We start from the raw sequence: 16575 nt of genomic DNA on the forward strand, positions 1-16575 counted from the left end.
ACTCATTCCAGCATCATATGTTAAAAAGATTTTCTTCTGGCCTTGGGACATTTGTAGTAGTAGTAGTGGTAGTAATAATAATGATAACAATAATAGTAATGTAAGTCTTTCAATTTTGATGCTCTGCTTGTGTTAACAATCTTATTTCTTTGCACTTTTATGCAGATTTTAGCAACTTGTTAATTTCTACCAAATAAATTAAAAGCTTTGTGGGACTCTGTTTGCTTTGAATTTATAGACAGATTCGGGTAGATTTGAATCTCAAATTTGACATCTTTTAGCCTTCCAATATGTGAATATCATTTATCTCTCCATTTACTTTTCATTTTTCTTAGTCATATATTTTTTAAATTTTAACATTATTTTTTGAGGGAGAGAGAGAGCAGGGGAGGTCCAGAGAAAGGGGGAGACTGAGAATCCAAAGCAGGCTCCAAGCTGTCTGCATAAAGCCTGATGTGGGACTGGAACCCACAAACTATGAGACCATGATGAAAACCAAAGTCAGATGAACCAACCAGGCACCCTGCTTAGCAGTATTTTACCTTTCAGTGTAGACGTGAACATGTCTTATAAAACTCATTCTTATGCTTTATGTCCTTTGCAACTTTTATAAGTGCAATTATTTCCCAATTTTATTTTTCATTTATAGTAGTATATAAAAGTATGATTATTTTTTGTTGTTGAAGTGTATACAGCCATCTTCCTAAATTTACTTGTTAATTCTATTAAGTTCTGTAGATTCCTTAAGATTTCTATGTAAACAATCATTTCATTTGGAAATAGAGATAATTTTACTTCTTCTTTTCCCCCTCTGTATCCTTTTTGTATTTCGTTTTCTTGCTTTATTGATTCATGGAAATCTCCGATACAATGTTGAATAGAACTATTGAGGTCTTTACATATGCCTAATCTTAGGGAGGGAATTGTTCAGTATTTGCCATTATGTATGATACTTGCTCTGTGTTTTTCATATATGCCTACCCAGAGTTACCTAGACTGTGAGGCTAAGGCACGATCTTCCCAACTGCCAAAACTGCCCAAGACTTCTGACCCCTAATGCAAGGAGTTAGGGTGCAAATACTAAGTTTAGAGGGAAGAGTCCACATAAGAACATCCTCACTTCTGCTACCAAAAAGTTGAGTGTTTCCCAAAACTACCATCAGGTTTGATCAATTGCTAGAAATACAGAGTTTACCGGAACCTAATATACTCCGTTTATGTTCGTTAAAAGTAATGGATACATTGAAATTGGCCAAAAAAAAAAAAAAGAAATATAGGGCAGAGTCTGGGAGAGTTCCAAATGTGAAGTTTCCTTTGTCTTCAGGGACATATTAGTTTTTGCCACTGATGTGTGGAAAAAGCATGGGCTGCTGCCAATCTGAGAAGCTCACTTGAGCTTTACCGTCCGGAGTTTAAGTTAGGGCTTTGTTACACAGGCATTATTGATTGACTGCTTGTCCATATGGTTTAACTCAGTCTCCAGCCTCTCTCTTCCTCAGAAATCAGGCTGATATCACATGGCCAAAAACTCTAAACCATATGGTTGTTCTCATAGAGTGGCCGGCCCCACCCTAAGACCACTGGGTGTGGATGGCCATACCCTGACACACCCTCTCAGCATAAACTATCAGATGTGATTGGAGACCCACCAGGAAAAAGAAAGTCCCTCCTAGCACTCAGAATATTCTGTTTAAAGATTATCTTCCAGGAACTGAGGACAAAGCCCAGACTTTTCTTTGGGCAAGGCCAAATTCCTATTACACGGTGTCCTTTAGGAGGCTCAAGAAATTTGTAAAATATTCCCAGATTATTAGAACTAATATTTGTGATAAGTTTCTATCACAAATTATTGTTGAATTTTCTCAAATGCTCTTTCGACATCCACATTACATCTTCATTTATATTATTTGGACAAAAAAATCATATTTTCCTATATGCTTTATTCTGATAAAATAGTAAATTATATTGATTGATTATTGAATATTAAGCTAGTCCTGCATTCCTGGCATAAATCCTACTGTATTATGATATACCATAATTTTTATATATTGGTGGATACTGTTTATCAACATTGTATTAAGGATTTTTTTGTTTACATTTATGAGGAAGAGTGATCTATAATTTTCTTACAATATCTCTGCTAAATTTTGGTACTAATTTGAGTTCACTAGAATGGGTTGGAAAGAGTCCCATCCTCTTCTTTTACTGAAAAATTTTGTTAGTTCCTTACATATTTGATATAGTTCAGAGATAAAACCACCTGGGTCTGGAGTTTTCTTTATGACAATTTGCTTTAAAACAAAAATTATGATTTCAGCTTCTTTAATAGACACAAGGTTGCTTCCTTTTGATAATTGGTAAGCTTTTCAAGAAAAATGTCCATTTCATTTACATTGTTGACACTTTTGCAAAAAGTTACCCAAAGAATTCTGATTCTGCGCTGATAACACTTTGCTTTCTAATATTATTAATTTGTATTTTATTCTTTTATCATGCTCAGTGTTTTAGAGAATGAATCAATTTTCTAATAATTTCAAATGACTTTCTTATTTGTTTCATTTTTTATTACTATTCCTTATTTTCAATTTAATTCTTTTTGCTCTTAGTGTTACTATTCTCTTTTCTTCTACTTTACAAATTTAGTCAACTCTCTTTTCCTTTTTTAATTTCATAAAGTGAATTAAAAATTTAGATCACTGCTGTTAGCCATTCTTCTTTAATAACACAATCATTTAAACTATGAATTTCACTCACAGCACTATGTTAGCTGCATTCCACAAATTTCAGTATGTTTTATTTTCATATTCACTCAATTAAAACTGTGTTTAAATTTTCTTTGTGGTTTCTTCTTTGGAGCCATGTAACTCAAACTGTGTTAAATTCCAAACATTTCTCACCGACTTCTGTTTTGTTAAGACAGCCTGCTCTATAAGCTTTTAGTCTTTTGAAATGCATTGAAATTTATTCTCTTGGACTTTCATGCAGCCATGCAGTATTACCTGGTGGATGCTACATGAGCATTTGAAGAAAACAATTTGGTGGTTGATGGGTACAGTGTTCTATAGCTGTATGTCAGATTATAATAGATAATAGTTTGTTTAAATCTCCTTATCCTTAAAGATTTTTTTCAAATTTTATAAAATCACTTCACATGGAAGAGGGTTATATGCCAGTACTTCCAGTACTAGAGCTAGCTCAGTACTAGTTACTTCATCATGATTGCACGTACGGAATTTTTGTCCATTAATCCTATCAGCTACTGAGACAGGGGTATCAGATTCTCTAAATAAGATTACATGTCTATTTACTTTTTCCTTTAATTCTGTCAGGTTTTGCTTTATATTTTCATAAATTACATACACTTACAATTGTCATGACTTCCCTACGTACTGATACTGTTGCAACTACAAAATGTCTCATTGTTGCTATCATGTTCCTCCTGTTGAACTGTACATTGCTTACTGGTTTCATATGCTTCCTGTTCACAGGTATATCTTTTTCTCTCCTTTTATTTTCAATTTTAAATCTCTCTATATTTAAATTTTTTTAATGTTTTTACTTATTTTTGAGAAGGAGAGAGAGAGAGAGAGAGAGTGTGTGAGCAAGTGGGGGAGGGGTAGAGAGCGAGAGGGAGACAGAGAGTCTGAAGCAGGCTCCAAACTCTGAGCTGTCAGCACGGAGCCTGATGTGAGGATTGAACTCAGGAGCTGTGAGATCATGACCTGAGCCAAAGTCAGATGCTTAACTGACTGAGCCACCCAGGCACCCCACAATCTCTGTATATTTATAAAGTGCACTTCTGTACAGTAAAGGTGATCACACTGTGGCTCTCAGGTTGCTGCTTGATTTTGTAAAGAAGTTTTTGGTAGCACAGCTATGCCCATTTCTTTGCGTGTAGTTTGTGTTGTTGCACACTATCACGCCTGCGTGGAAGAGTTGGAACAAAAACCATATGGCCTCCTAGCCTGAAATAGTTACAATCTGGACTGTCCAGAAAAAATTTTAACCCCTAGAATATCGTATTTTCTTGCTTGCTTACGACAGACTGACAGTCTCTCTTTTAATTGGAGGATTTAGCCAAGCTACACTGGACTTAAGATTGATATAATTACATTTAAGGGGCGCCTGGGTGGCTTAGTCGGTTAAGCGTCCGACTTTTGCTTGGGTCATGATCTCGCGGTTCGTGGGTTCGAGCCCCGCGTCGGGCTCTGTGCTGACTGCCGGCTCAGAGCCTGGAGCCTGTTTCAGTCTGTGACTCCCTCTCTCTCTGACCCTCCCCTGCTCATGCTGTCTCTGTCTCTCTCTCCTAGAAATAAATAAAACATTAAAAAAATTAAAAAAAAAAAAAAAAGATTGATATAATTACATTTAAGACAACCATCTCACTATTTGTTTTCTAGTTGTACTCTGTTTTTCTTTTCCTGCCTTCTTTTAACTTAACCAGATAAGTTTTAGTATTACATTTTAATTTCTCTAATAGCCTTTTAACTATACCTTTTTCTATTCTTTTATTGTGGTTTGGTTGCTGTAGGGATTACAATAAGAACTCTTAATTGATGACAATCTACTCATGTAATAATCTAAAACCCTTGAAACATTATAATTTTAGTTAACCTCCTTCCTATAATTATAGTGTGAGATTGATAATATGTGCAGTTGTAATGGATATGACAGCAGAAGCAAAAAGGATGGAGGAAGGTAAATGAAATTATAATGTTTCAAGGGTCTTATATAATGCTATATGAATCGTATTAAATGGTTGGTTGTCTTTATAAAAATTGCTTAAATAGTATTTATATTTTGCTACATGCATGTAATCTGCATTCATTCTTTCTGAGTTTCCTTTACTTCTGTTTCCATCTAGTGTCATTTGCCTTTAACCAAAGAACTTTCTCTGATACATTTTTTTAGCACAGGTCTGCTAGCGATAATTTATTCCAGTTTTCTTTCATCCATTTTAATATATCTTTACTACCTTTACCTTACTTGGGTTGAAATATTTTTCTTTCAGCATTTTAAACATGTTTAGTTATTTCTGACCTGCATTTTTTTTTCCTGATGAGACGTTAGCAGTTATTCGTGTCATTGTTGCTCTGCCCAAATTTTCTATGGCTACTTTTCAAATTCTTCTCTTTATATTTGCTTTTGGTTAGTGTGCTTATGATATACTTAGGTGTGTTCTTCTTTGTATCATTCCTTCTTGGGGATTGCTGAGCATATTGGATCTCCAAGTTAAAGGACATCAACAAATCTGGGAATATTTTTCATTGTTTCTTTAAATATATTTTCTACCCCCTTCATTTTGCTTCTTCTACTGGGACTCCAATTACACATATTAGACTGGTCAATATTATCCCATAAGTCATTGACAATCCTTTTTCTTCCTATCATCTTTCTATTTTTCAGAATTTATAATTTGTTTTTTTGTCTTCTAAGTTCACTGAAGCTTTCTCTGCTACCTCCAATCTGATAATATGACATCTCAGTGAATTGTTCATTTGCAGTGGAATCACTTTTGTTTACATTTTTTGCACTTAAATTTCTTTCTGTTCTCTCATTGTCACCACATTTTTCTTTATGTCATTAAACATGTAATACAGTAACTGATTTGAAGTTCTTCCCTGCTATTTCTAAAGTCTCTGTCATCCAAGAATACTCTCTGGACTTTGTATTACATTTTTCTAGTCTTCATATGTATGGTAACTTTTTTTTTTATTATATATCAGACTTTTGGGGATGATATGTTGTAGAGATTCCATGTTCCATTATATTTTTCTAAAAGATATGGATTGTTTTTCCTGGCAGGCAATTAAACTTCTGGCTGATTTTCTTGATTTTGTGAAAGTTACATTTACATTTTATATGGCACACCTGTCTTAGGTTGAATACCAAGACTCATCTCATAGTCTTTACTTGGTGTTTCTGGGATTTCAGTAGAAACACTGATATGTTTGCCAAAGACTTTTGGCTTGGTGATATTCAACTCCAAACTATGTTCCTCTATGTAGGGTAGTAGCTAAAATCTATGTCACATTTTTTTTAATTTTTTTTTTTAATTTTTGCGAGAAAGAGACTTAGAATGTAAGCAGGGGAGGGATAGAGAGAGAGGAAGACACAGAATCGGAAGCAGGCTCCAGGCTCTGAGCTGTCAGCACAGAACCCAACGTGGCACTCGAACTCATGACTTGAGCTAAAGCTGGATGCTTAACCCACTGAGCCACCCAGGCACCCCTATGTCACATTTTTAAGCTTTCCAGCTGTTGCTTTCTACTTGGCTAAGTGAAATTTCTCCCATTCAAGGGGAGAAATAACATCCAAGGGGTTTATTGTGGTTTACACAAATATTTGGGGTTCTCACCACTCTGTGGCTCTCTCCTTTCTGAGATTTTTTTTCCTCCTTTACTTTCAGAATTTATTTTAGTTAGCTTATGCCTCTCCAGCTGGGAAGTGACCTCATAGGAAAAGTTATATAAAAATAGAGCTCAAATTTCCTTCAGTTTCTACTTAGTTTTTGTCACCCTTAAGTACAGTCAAATAGTTTATTCTTTATTTTTCTAAGAATTTATAATTGTTATAAATATGAGGATTAGCAAAATACAAGGGTTAAAATCACTAGTACCAGAGCTTCTAATAGTCCATGCTTTATTTCAAAGCTGTGAAATCATTATGTCCTCAAGCTTAAACTAACTTCTTCCTTCTCATACAGGTCAAAGAAAGTTCAAAACAATCAAATTTGCAAAATTGATTTATTACATTGCCAAATTTTTTAATTTAAAAGATTTTCTTTTTTAGAATATGCCTACAGAACATTGACTCTTAATGTCACTCTGTCTAGTGGCTCCAAACAAGTTGGAATTTTTACTTTATTTATTTTTAAATGTTTGTTTATTCTTGAGAGAGAAAAAAAAGAGAAAGAGGGAGAGTATGTGTGTGTGTGTGCATGAGTGTGCAAGGGTGGGGAGGGTCAGAGAGGGAGAGGCCAAGCAGGCTCCATGCTGTCAGCACAGAGCCCGACATGGGGCTCAAACTCACAAACTGAGATCATGACCTGACCTGAAGTCAGATGCTTAACTGTCTGAGCCACCCAGGTGCCCTAGAATGTTCACTTTAAAGGCAAAGAGTAGTTAATTAAATGAGTTTGAAAGAACAGAGAGAGAGAGATGAGAAGTATAGAGAAAAGGAATGTAGGAAAATCAGAGGTGAGAGAAGGTGAAGAGAATAAAAGGAGAGGAAAGAAGAGGCTTTGAGACTCATGACATTTCTTGACTACCACAACATCTTACTGATTTATGGAAATTATGGTTATTAGTATTTATTAGAATTTTTGTTAGAAGCTATTAGAATAATCAAGGTACACATTTATGTATATAATTTTGTTCAGTTACATCTGAAATGATTGATATAAGGCATCACTCAAGTACTATCATTTCAACATAGTAGTCTCTCTATTTTACCTTATGTAAAAAAGCAGCTGGGTATGTATGGACTTTATATTGATGAACACTAATATCATAAGGAACAGTGGAAGGAATTAGATATGAGCTGTAATAAGTTCAGTTAATTCAATTTAGTAAAAGAAATACATTTTGGATGCCTACCATATTAAGCTGTGGGTGAAATAGAAATAAAGCACAGTGTTGATTCACTAGGAGTTTATACTTAAGCCAAGGAAACTAAAGAGATTGGCTACACCTTGAAGTGTCAGGGGACAGATGGCTGGAGATCTGGGTGGAGACTTTCCAAAGGGAAGAGCTGAGTCTTTCCATGTTTAAGGATTGAAGAAAGGGAGACTTGCCAGTATCTTTTTTTTTTTACTTTTATTTTTTATTTATTTATTTATTTATTTTTTACAAATAGTTTATTGTCAAATTAGTTTCCACATAACACCCAGTGCTCATCCCCACAAGTGTCCTCCTCCATGCCCATCCCCCCTCCCACCCACATCCATCAGTCCTCAGTTTTTGTCAGCATTCAAGAGTCTCTCATGGTTTGCCTCTCTCCCTTTCCCCCACCATTTCCGCCCTTCATCTCCCCCTTGTTCCTCCGTCAAGTTCCTCCTAATCCTCCTATATGTGCAAACATGTGATATTTGTCCTTCTCTGCCTGACTTATTTCGCTCCGCACAACACCCTCAAGGTCCATCCATGTTGCTACACATGGCCAGATTTCATTGTTTCTCATTGCCATGTAGTATTCCATGGTATAGATAAACCACATCTTCTTGATCCATTCATCCGTGGATGGACACTTAGGCTCTTTCCATGTTTTAGCTATTGTGGAGAGTGCTGCTATGAACATTGGGGTACATGTGCTCCTATGCCTTAGCATTTCTGTATCCCTTGGGTAAATTCCTAGCAGTGCTATTGCTGGGTCATAGGGGAGTTCTATTGTTAGTTTCCTGAGGAACCTCCACACTGTTTTCCAGAGGGGCTGTACCAGTTTACATTCCCACCAACAGTGTAGGAGGGTTTCCGTTTCTCCACATCCTCGCCAGCATCTAGAGTTCTCTGATTGGCTCATTTTAGCCACTCTGAGTGGCGTGAGGTGGTATCTCAGTGTGGTTTTGATTTGTATTTCCCTGATGAGAAGGGATGCTGAGCATCGTTTCATGTGTCTGTTGGCCATCTGGATGTCCTCTTTGGAGAAGTGTCTGTTCATATCTTCTGCCCATTTCTTCACTGGGTTGTTGGTTTTCCAGGCGTGTAGTTTGGTGAGTTCCTTATAGATTCTGGATATTAACCCTTTATCTGATATGTCATTTGCAACTATCTTTTCCCATTCCGTTGGTTGCCTATTAATTTTCTGGGTTGTTTCCTTGGCTGTGCAGAAGCTTTTAATCTTGATGACGTCCCAGTCATTTATTTTTGCTCTTGATTCCCTTGCTTTTGGGGATGTGTCAAGTAAGAAGTTGCTGCGGTGGAGGTCAAGGAGGTTGTTTCCTGCTTTCTCCTCTAGGGTGTTGATAGTTTCCTGTCTCACGTTCAGGTCCTTTATCCATTTTGAGTTTATTTTTGTGCGTGGTGTGAGAAAATGATCCAGTTTCATTCTTCTGCATGTTGCTGTCCAAGTCTCCCAACACCATCTGTTAAAAAGGCTGTCTTTTTTCGATTGGATATTGTTTTCTGCTTTGTCAAAGATCAGTTGGCTGTATACTTTTGGGTCCACTTCTGAGTTCTCAATTCTGTTCCATTGGTCTATGTGTCTGTTTTTGTGCCAGTACCATACTGTCTTGATGATGACAGCTTTGTAGTAGAGGAGACTTGCCAGTATCTTAATTCGAAGCCTTAAAAAGAAGACATGCCTGGGGCGCCTGGGTGGCTTAGTCGGTTAAGCGTCCGACTTTCGCTTAGGTCATGATCTCACGGCTAGTGGGTTCGAGCCCCGCGTCGGGCTCTGTGCTGACTGCCAGCTCAGAGCCTGGAGCCTGTTTCAGTCTGTGACTCCCTCTCTCTCTGAACCTCCCCTGCTCGCGCTGTCTCTCTCTCTCTCTCTCTCCTAGAAATAAATAAAACATTTAAAAAAAGAAGACATGCCTTAGAAATAGAGGTAAATGAGAGGTAGAGTTTTACCAAAACCACAACTGAGCCTTAACCTAGCTCAAGCCTAGACTGCACTGAAGTCATCAGACCCTCACCCTATCTGTTTGACAAAGGAAAAGAGAAACCTTATCTGATGGAGAATAACTGTGTGGAGATGCTACAGTTCATTTATATACATGGTGTCATGGAAAATGAAAGAGGCTAACTATGCAAAGAGTCAAGAAAATACAATCAATAATGAAGAGAAAAAGTAGACAAGCAGACCCAGGCATGATTTGGACATTATAATTAATAAACAGACAAGGACATTAAAATAACAATAGATAATATATTGAAAGTAGAAGAAAAGGTAGTCAAAGGATGAATGGAAAAGAGAACTGAAGTGAACTTTTAAATATTTTAAAATCAAATTGACTTTTTAGAACAGAAAAGTAAGCCTTGGGGTGCCTGGTTGGCTCAGTCAGTGAAGCATCAGACTTCAGCTCAGGTCATGAGCTCACGGTTTGTCCTTAGAGAACATCCTAATCCACTGTCCCTCCACTTTACTGTTGATGTTACTAAGAAGACTTTATCTTGTCTGTTAAGTAACTTGATAGCCAGAGACTAGACCTCAAATCATCTGTGATGCAGAGAATCTGATATATATAGCATATTTATGTATATTTTATATATAAGCATATATATATGTAGTGTATGTATATTTTATATATACAAAATAAGAGAAAAAGTACAAGGCCATTTGCATCATTCTTCCATTTTCTGGAAAATTTATATGATAAAGGTGTTGCCTCTCACCATGATGTACCATTTTACTGAAAGATAGGAATATTTTTTGATAATATAAGTCAAGACATAGACTCCAACTTACAGCATGTCTTATTTACATTTGAAATGTCTGTTGTAAAATGCTATTACATATTTTAGCACTTTGTCATGTTGGCAGAGTTTGAACTTGCTCTCCTGCCTTATGAATGGACTTAGAAGGCTATAGTTTCAGCTAAACTAAGAATTTTTAAGTCACAAATTAAATTAAATTCATACTAAATATAATGAGTGTCCCCAGTTTAAATGAGCCATATGTCTTTATCTTACTTGGGCATATATCATATACCATTACATACCTCTTTCTAGTAAAGTTGTGATTCTTAGCAAGTGAATGAAGCAATTCTATTTCACTAATAGAAATACTTTTATGGGAAAAATGGAATTTTCTCCCCAGTTTCTTTGACACATCTGGATATATGTTTTTTCTTCTTTTTTTTTAAATTTGTTTTGATGTTTTTATTTATTTTTAAGAGAGAGAGAGAGAGAGAGAGCGTGAGCAGGGGAGGGTCAGAGAGAGAGGGAGACACAGAATCTGAAGACAGTCTCCAGACTCTGAGCTAGCCGTCAGCACAGAGCCCGGCACGGGGCTTGAACCCACGAACCATGAGATCATGACCTGAGCCAAAGCCGGATCCTCTACCGACTGAGCCACCCAGGCGCCCCTGCTTTATCTTAAAAATAGAAATATTACTAGGAATTATATGGCAATAATAATTTAAATTACCATATCACTGTGTTTCAGCTGATGAGCTTATAACAGGGAGGAAGTTAAGAAAGGGGAGAAAGGAAGGGAGAGATGAAGAGAGGGAAGGAAGGAAGTAACGGAGGAAGGAGGGGAGGAAGGAAGGAAATGGCACACTTGTTTAAATACAGTTATGATTTCTCCTGGGTCCTCCTAAAACCAAGGAATTTAGCTGTGTGCTTAAGGAAACCTGTTTTCAGCTCTTAAAGGATAGAACCCAGTCATGTGTAACCATGGCAGCCACTCTCAAACTTTGGCAGAAGCAGACCCACCAGGAGGCCTTGTTTATCATGGATTGCTGGCCCTCTCCCCAGAGTTTGTTTCTCTTGTTCTGTTGTGGGGCCTCAGAATTTGCACTTCTGTCCAGTTCCCAGGGGGTGCCGATACTGCCGGTGTAGGAACGCAATTTGAGAAACACCATGTTAGAGCTGCTTTGGCTTCTGCCAGATTCCTGTCATAAACTCGGGTCCCTTTCTAATCTTGCCTGTGATTTATTTGATAAAACAGAATTCATAAACAAAGATACAGGACATGAGCTCAATCTGGATGCATAATAGGGAATGACTAAAGGGAAAGGCCCTAATGAACTCCCTCAGAAAAATGTTGCCAAAAAGTATTTGCACAAAAGGAAATTTTTGATTATTAAATGATAATAATCACCTCCCAGAAAGTGGAGAGACAAATAACCCAGCCAAAACCACGATGTAACTAAGTATGTATGGTCTGTGTTCAAAATAATTGGTTTACTCCTACCATATATTTAATGCAACCCCATTCCTTAAGGTAATCTCATTGGAATGTGTTCTGTTACCAGTCCAGGCTCACAGATGTGGATTTTTTTCACCCCAGTAGATTATCTGTATTAGATATAAAACATTTGCTTTTCAAAGATACTTTCATGTGAACCCTAAAATTAAAATTCAGTTATATACACATGTGTCAGTGGTATGATATTTATTCAATTTTCTTACAGGACTGCCTCAAAACATGTAAACAAGGACCTTGGTAATCTGGAGGAAAACAAAAAGTTAGAAGAAAACAATCACAAAACAGAAGCCTAAGAGAGAAACTGTTCTAAAGTGTTGTCCAGGTGGGTAGGCTGTTTGGGGTTAATAGAAATAATTCCCAACGAAAGTACAAAACACCCGAGGAGATGAAAGGGAAAGCCTTGACATTAAGATGCTTCGTACTTGCAGCTTTCAAAACAGGAAGAGAGTTTTTGCCAAAGGAAACTTTGGTAACTCAGAAAGGTGTTCTCAGAATAATGGAATCTCAACAGTCATACCCATCTTCTAAAAAATAATCATTATCCTGTGACTAATTAAAATCAATGTTGAGATTGTAACATTCAATTAGCATTTTGTCTTCTAATGCCAAAAATTTTGTGGAGTGCAAAGTTGTTGAATTTTCCAGATTGATATTTTGCCTGGATGAGAGCTGATTCTAATACTTTAAGTTTATCTTAGAAAGCAATTATGAGAAAAACTCTTAAACAGAAAAATTTTAATCTAAGGATGTAATATACTTAGAAGTGTCATATATTTATGCAGTCATTCCCCAAACTATTTAAATGAAAAGATTTGTATAGACACACAAAACTTTTGCAGATAGTATGTATATGATATGTGTATGTATATGTATGTCTACACATGCACATACATGTGTGTATAATGTATATATCAATGTTGCATATACTGCATATATTTATATATAATAGCTATATGAGTGTGATTTTTAAAGACAATCTCAAAAAAAAAGTCTTTTCCATCATATTACCACTTGGAATTTGAGCTTTTCATTTTTATTTATAATCTCTTCAGCCAGCCGATCACAGAAGCCATTTGGACAAATTATTTTGTGTGTCTTTGAGAATGACTGTTGCTGTAGTTTACTCATCTGATGTAAAAATCCCCAACAACCACAGTAAAACTGGTTCATTATAAGTAAAGCACAAGTCACAGTCTGAGTAGGTCACCCCAGGTAGCGAGCATGGTAAAGAATTACAATTGGAAGGATACACACAGGAAAGAAAAATAGAATAATCAGGATAACACTTTTAAAATCCGAAAACCAGGATTTCACACTGCTCAGATGAAAGAAGAACTGGTTTCCTTCCCCCCGTCCCGCTATCCATTAGAGGTCGAGCATGAGCATTCCCACCAGATTTTTTTTCTTGTTTCTCTAGGGTTCATGCCTCAATCCTTTGTAAACATATAGTTTGCCTTCTGTTGTCTTCAAAATTAGATAAAGTCTCAGGAAAAATTAAGCTTGAAGACAAAACCTACAGAATGGAATATTTTCCTGGAAAAAAAAAACTGCTTCTAATCGTCATACGAATTAAGCAATTTTTATAAAAATAAAGACTCTCAGCAATTCCAAAACATTGTTTGTAGAAGGGGCTGCAGCAATGCCTGATTCACAGATGGGCTCAGGGACAATGGAGTTTTATGAAAGGCTCCTATAAAGTAATTCCTATCACTTTTAGTACAAAGCATCTGTTGATGGTGAAAAATGATTGCTATGGTAACTTACTAAATTGTGTTTTTTTTCATCATTTCAGAGAAAAAACTATATAGACCAATTGAAGCATGAACGTGGATTGTATTTAATACATATACAAAGACATTGACAGCAATTCATGGTTCAAGTATTAAGCAGTTCATTCTACCAAGCTGTCACAGGATTTTAGAGAATTATCTCAAGTAAAAACAATGAAGTGAAATTACAAACAAAAACAAGTTTTGGCAGCCATGATAATAGGTCATATGTTGTGTTTGGTTGTTTTGTTGTTTGTTTTTTGTTTTTCCTTTTTTTTTCCTGTAAATGTCTGCACTGAGGATTTCTTTTTGGTTTGCCTTTTATGTAAATTTTTTACGTAGCTATTTTTATACACTGTAAGCTTTGTTCTGGGAGTTGCTGTTAATCTGATATAATGTAATGTTTTTATTTCAATTGTTTATATGGATAATCGGAGCAGGTACATTTCTGATTCTGATTGCTATCAGTAATACCCCCAAATTTTCTCACAAGCACCGAAATCCCAAAGGTGGCAGCTTGTGAAGGCTGGGGACACACACATTGCTGTATTCAAAGACTGTGTTTTTTTTATCACGAGGGAGGAGGAGGCAGAGAGTCAGACTGATATGCGGCCCATGAGCAGATTCTGCACATGCACCGCCAGTTGACTTTCAGAAGTAAATCACACATGCACACGGGCGCACATACATAATAATGGTACTCCCAAACTGACAGTTTCACCTATTCGAAACAAGACATAACACAGAATTTGGGCAGCACTTACCTTCAGAGACACCTGCTAGTAAATTATTTTCTGTCAAGAGAAAAATGAGAGACAGTTTGGAAAAATCATGGATAACATTTCCATTTTCATAGATCACAATGTAAATCACTGTAATTAAAAATTGGTGTTAAATCCTTTGGGTTATCCACTGCCTTAAAATTATACCTATTTCCTTTAAAAAAAGATATCAGTCAGAATTGGAGATTTTTAACAGTGGTCATTATCAAAGCTGTGTTATTTTCCACAGAATATAGAATATATATTTTTTTCGTGTGTGTTTTTGTTAACTACGCTACAGATATTGAATGCACCTTGAGATAATTTAGTGTTTTTAACTGGTACATAATTTATCAAGCAGTACATGAGAGTGTAATAATAAAATGTCTATGTATCTTTAGTTACATTCAAATTTGTAACTTTATAAACATGTTTTATGCTTGAGGAACTTTTTAGGGTGGTAGTCTAAATGGAAACTTTTTGAAGTAGATTGGATAAGGGCCAATAGCTACTTGTGACTAGACTTTTAAACTTTGCTCTTTCAAGCAGAAGCCTGGTCTCTGGGAGAACACTGCGCAGCCATTTTTGTCCCAGGATTTATCTAACTTTACAGGAAAAAAAAAAAATGAACATCAGATTTCCAGGTAAAGAACTGTATTCTTAGGAGCGAAAGGGAAAACTGGTGTTTATTTTTTTAGACTGATGGAATAAAAAATTATGATGGCAATGAAAAATAAATAGAAGTTAAAGTCAGAAAGCGATTGGGAATAATATTTTGCCACTTCTGCATTATTAGAAACACATGTTATTGTACATTTAGTAAACTGTTTATTGTCTGGGCAGTAGTGACTCAGTTTAATCAAAGCTTCCTGTAGTGCATTGGTATGGATTAAATACATAAAATATCCTATTAGATTCAATGCTGTATAAAATATTATGGGGAAAAAGAAAATATGTTATTTTGCCTCTAAACTTTGATTTATTGAAGTTTTATTTGGCAGGAAAAAAATTGAATCTTGGTCAATATTTAAACCAAAGTGAAAGGGGAAAAACCAAAGTTATTTTTTTGCATGGCTAAGCCATTCTGTTATCTCTGTAAATACTGTGATTTCTTTTTCTTTCTTTCCTCATTAGAATTTTGTTAAAGAAATTCTAAAATTTTTAAACACCTGCTTTCCACAATAAACCACGAACACTAAAATGAAATTACTTCCATATAAATATTTTTTCTTTTTTTCTTTTGGTGTGGGAGATCAAAGATTCAAAGTCTAACTCCTAAGATCTATTTGCAGAAAGAAGCAATGTCGCAATAGAGAGGGTCATACTACTACAATTATTTCTTGGCTTCCACTTGCTATAGTTAACTAAGTGCAAAAACAGCTGTCAGAACCTAGAGAGCAGAACATTCGAAAGTCAGAGCTCTGGATGGACGGCAGAAAGTTTTCCGGGGAAAGAGGATAGCATTATTACTGTTGAATCAATGCCAGGATAAAAAGCGGAGTGTATTTGTGTAATGGCAGCCATCTGCACAGCAAGGCTGGGAAGGAAGATAATGCACAATCCTCAACTTCTGAGGTTGCGTCTCTCCAATTTAACTCTTTGGCAACAGGAGACAGGTTTTGCCAGTTCAAGTTTCACTTCCTATCTGTGATTACAGGAATTGTATGTGGAAATGGATTAACATACCCGTCTATGCCTAAAAGATAATAAAAATGAAATAATGTCTTCACATCTCTCTCACAGCTGTCTTCTTCTTGTCTAAACTAGGCTGTTTGTGTGTAGAAAGTGGTTGTCTTTATTAAAGAGGGGGGACTCATTGTGTCTCTCCATAGCTCTGGAGAGGGAATGCGGCAAAATGAAATTGTCCGTGCCTTCCTGTTAGGTCAGGAGGGCCACCTTAGCCACTCCTAGATTGCAGCAGTGTCTGGTTCTATAATGTGCATCTCCATCTTAAGTAATGGGATTATACTTATTGCGGGTATCCCATGTGGCTGTCCTAGAAACTTAATTAAGAGGACACTCTTATATTTCTTCACTTCCTCCATTAACACACCATTCAGCCTACCATTTGGAATTGTGTAGGCATGAACTTTCATTGAAATGCTCTCCCTTCAAAGTAAGATAAAACCAGCTATGTATATACATCAGGGAAAGAGATTAGTATTTATTGA

General features: G+C 36.2%; 1 protein-coding gene across 2 annotated transcripts in view; it reads left to right on the forward strand.

Moving 5' to 3' along the window:
- ALCAM (activated leukocyte cell adhesion molecule) overlaps nucleotides 1-16133 on the forward strand; it is a 204410-nt gene extending 188277 nt beyond the window's left edge. For both annotated transcript variants that reach the window (XM_039243217.1, XM_039243219.1), the window contains 2 exons: nucleotides 12080-12196; nucleotides 13667-16133. In XM_039243217.1, coding sequence (XP_039099148.1) covers nucleotides 12080-12167 — 88 coding nt within the window. In that variant the 3' untranslated portion in view covers nucleotides 12168-12196; nucleotides 13667-16133. The remainder of the gene's footprint in view (nucleotides 1-12079; nucleotides 12197-13666) is intronic.
- Nucleotides 16134-16575: the final 442 nt, after the last annotated feature.

This window comes from Hyaena hyaena, unplaced genomic scaffold (assembly GCF_003009895.1).
Source record: "Hyaena hyaena isolate Hyena2069 unplaced genomic scaffold, ASM300989v1 scaffold_225, whole genome shotgun sequence".
NCBI classification, from domain to species: Eukaryota; Metazoa; Chordata; class Mammalia; order Carnivora; family Hyaenidae; genus Hyaena; species Hyaena hyaena.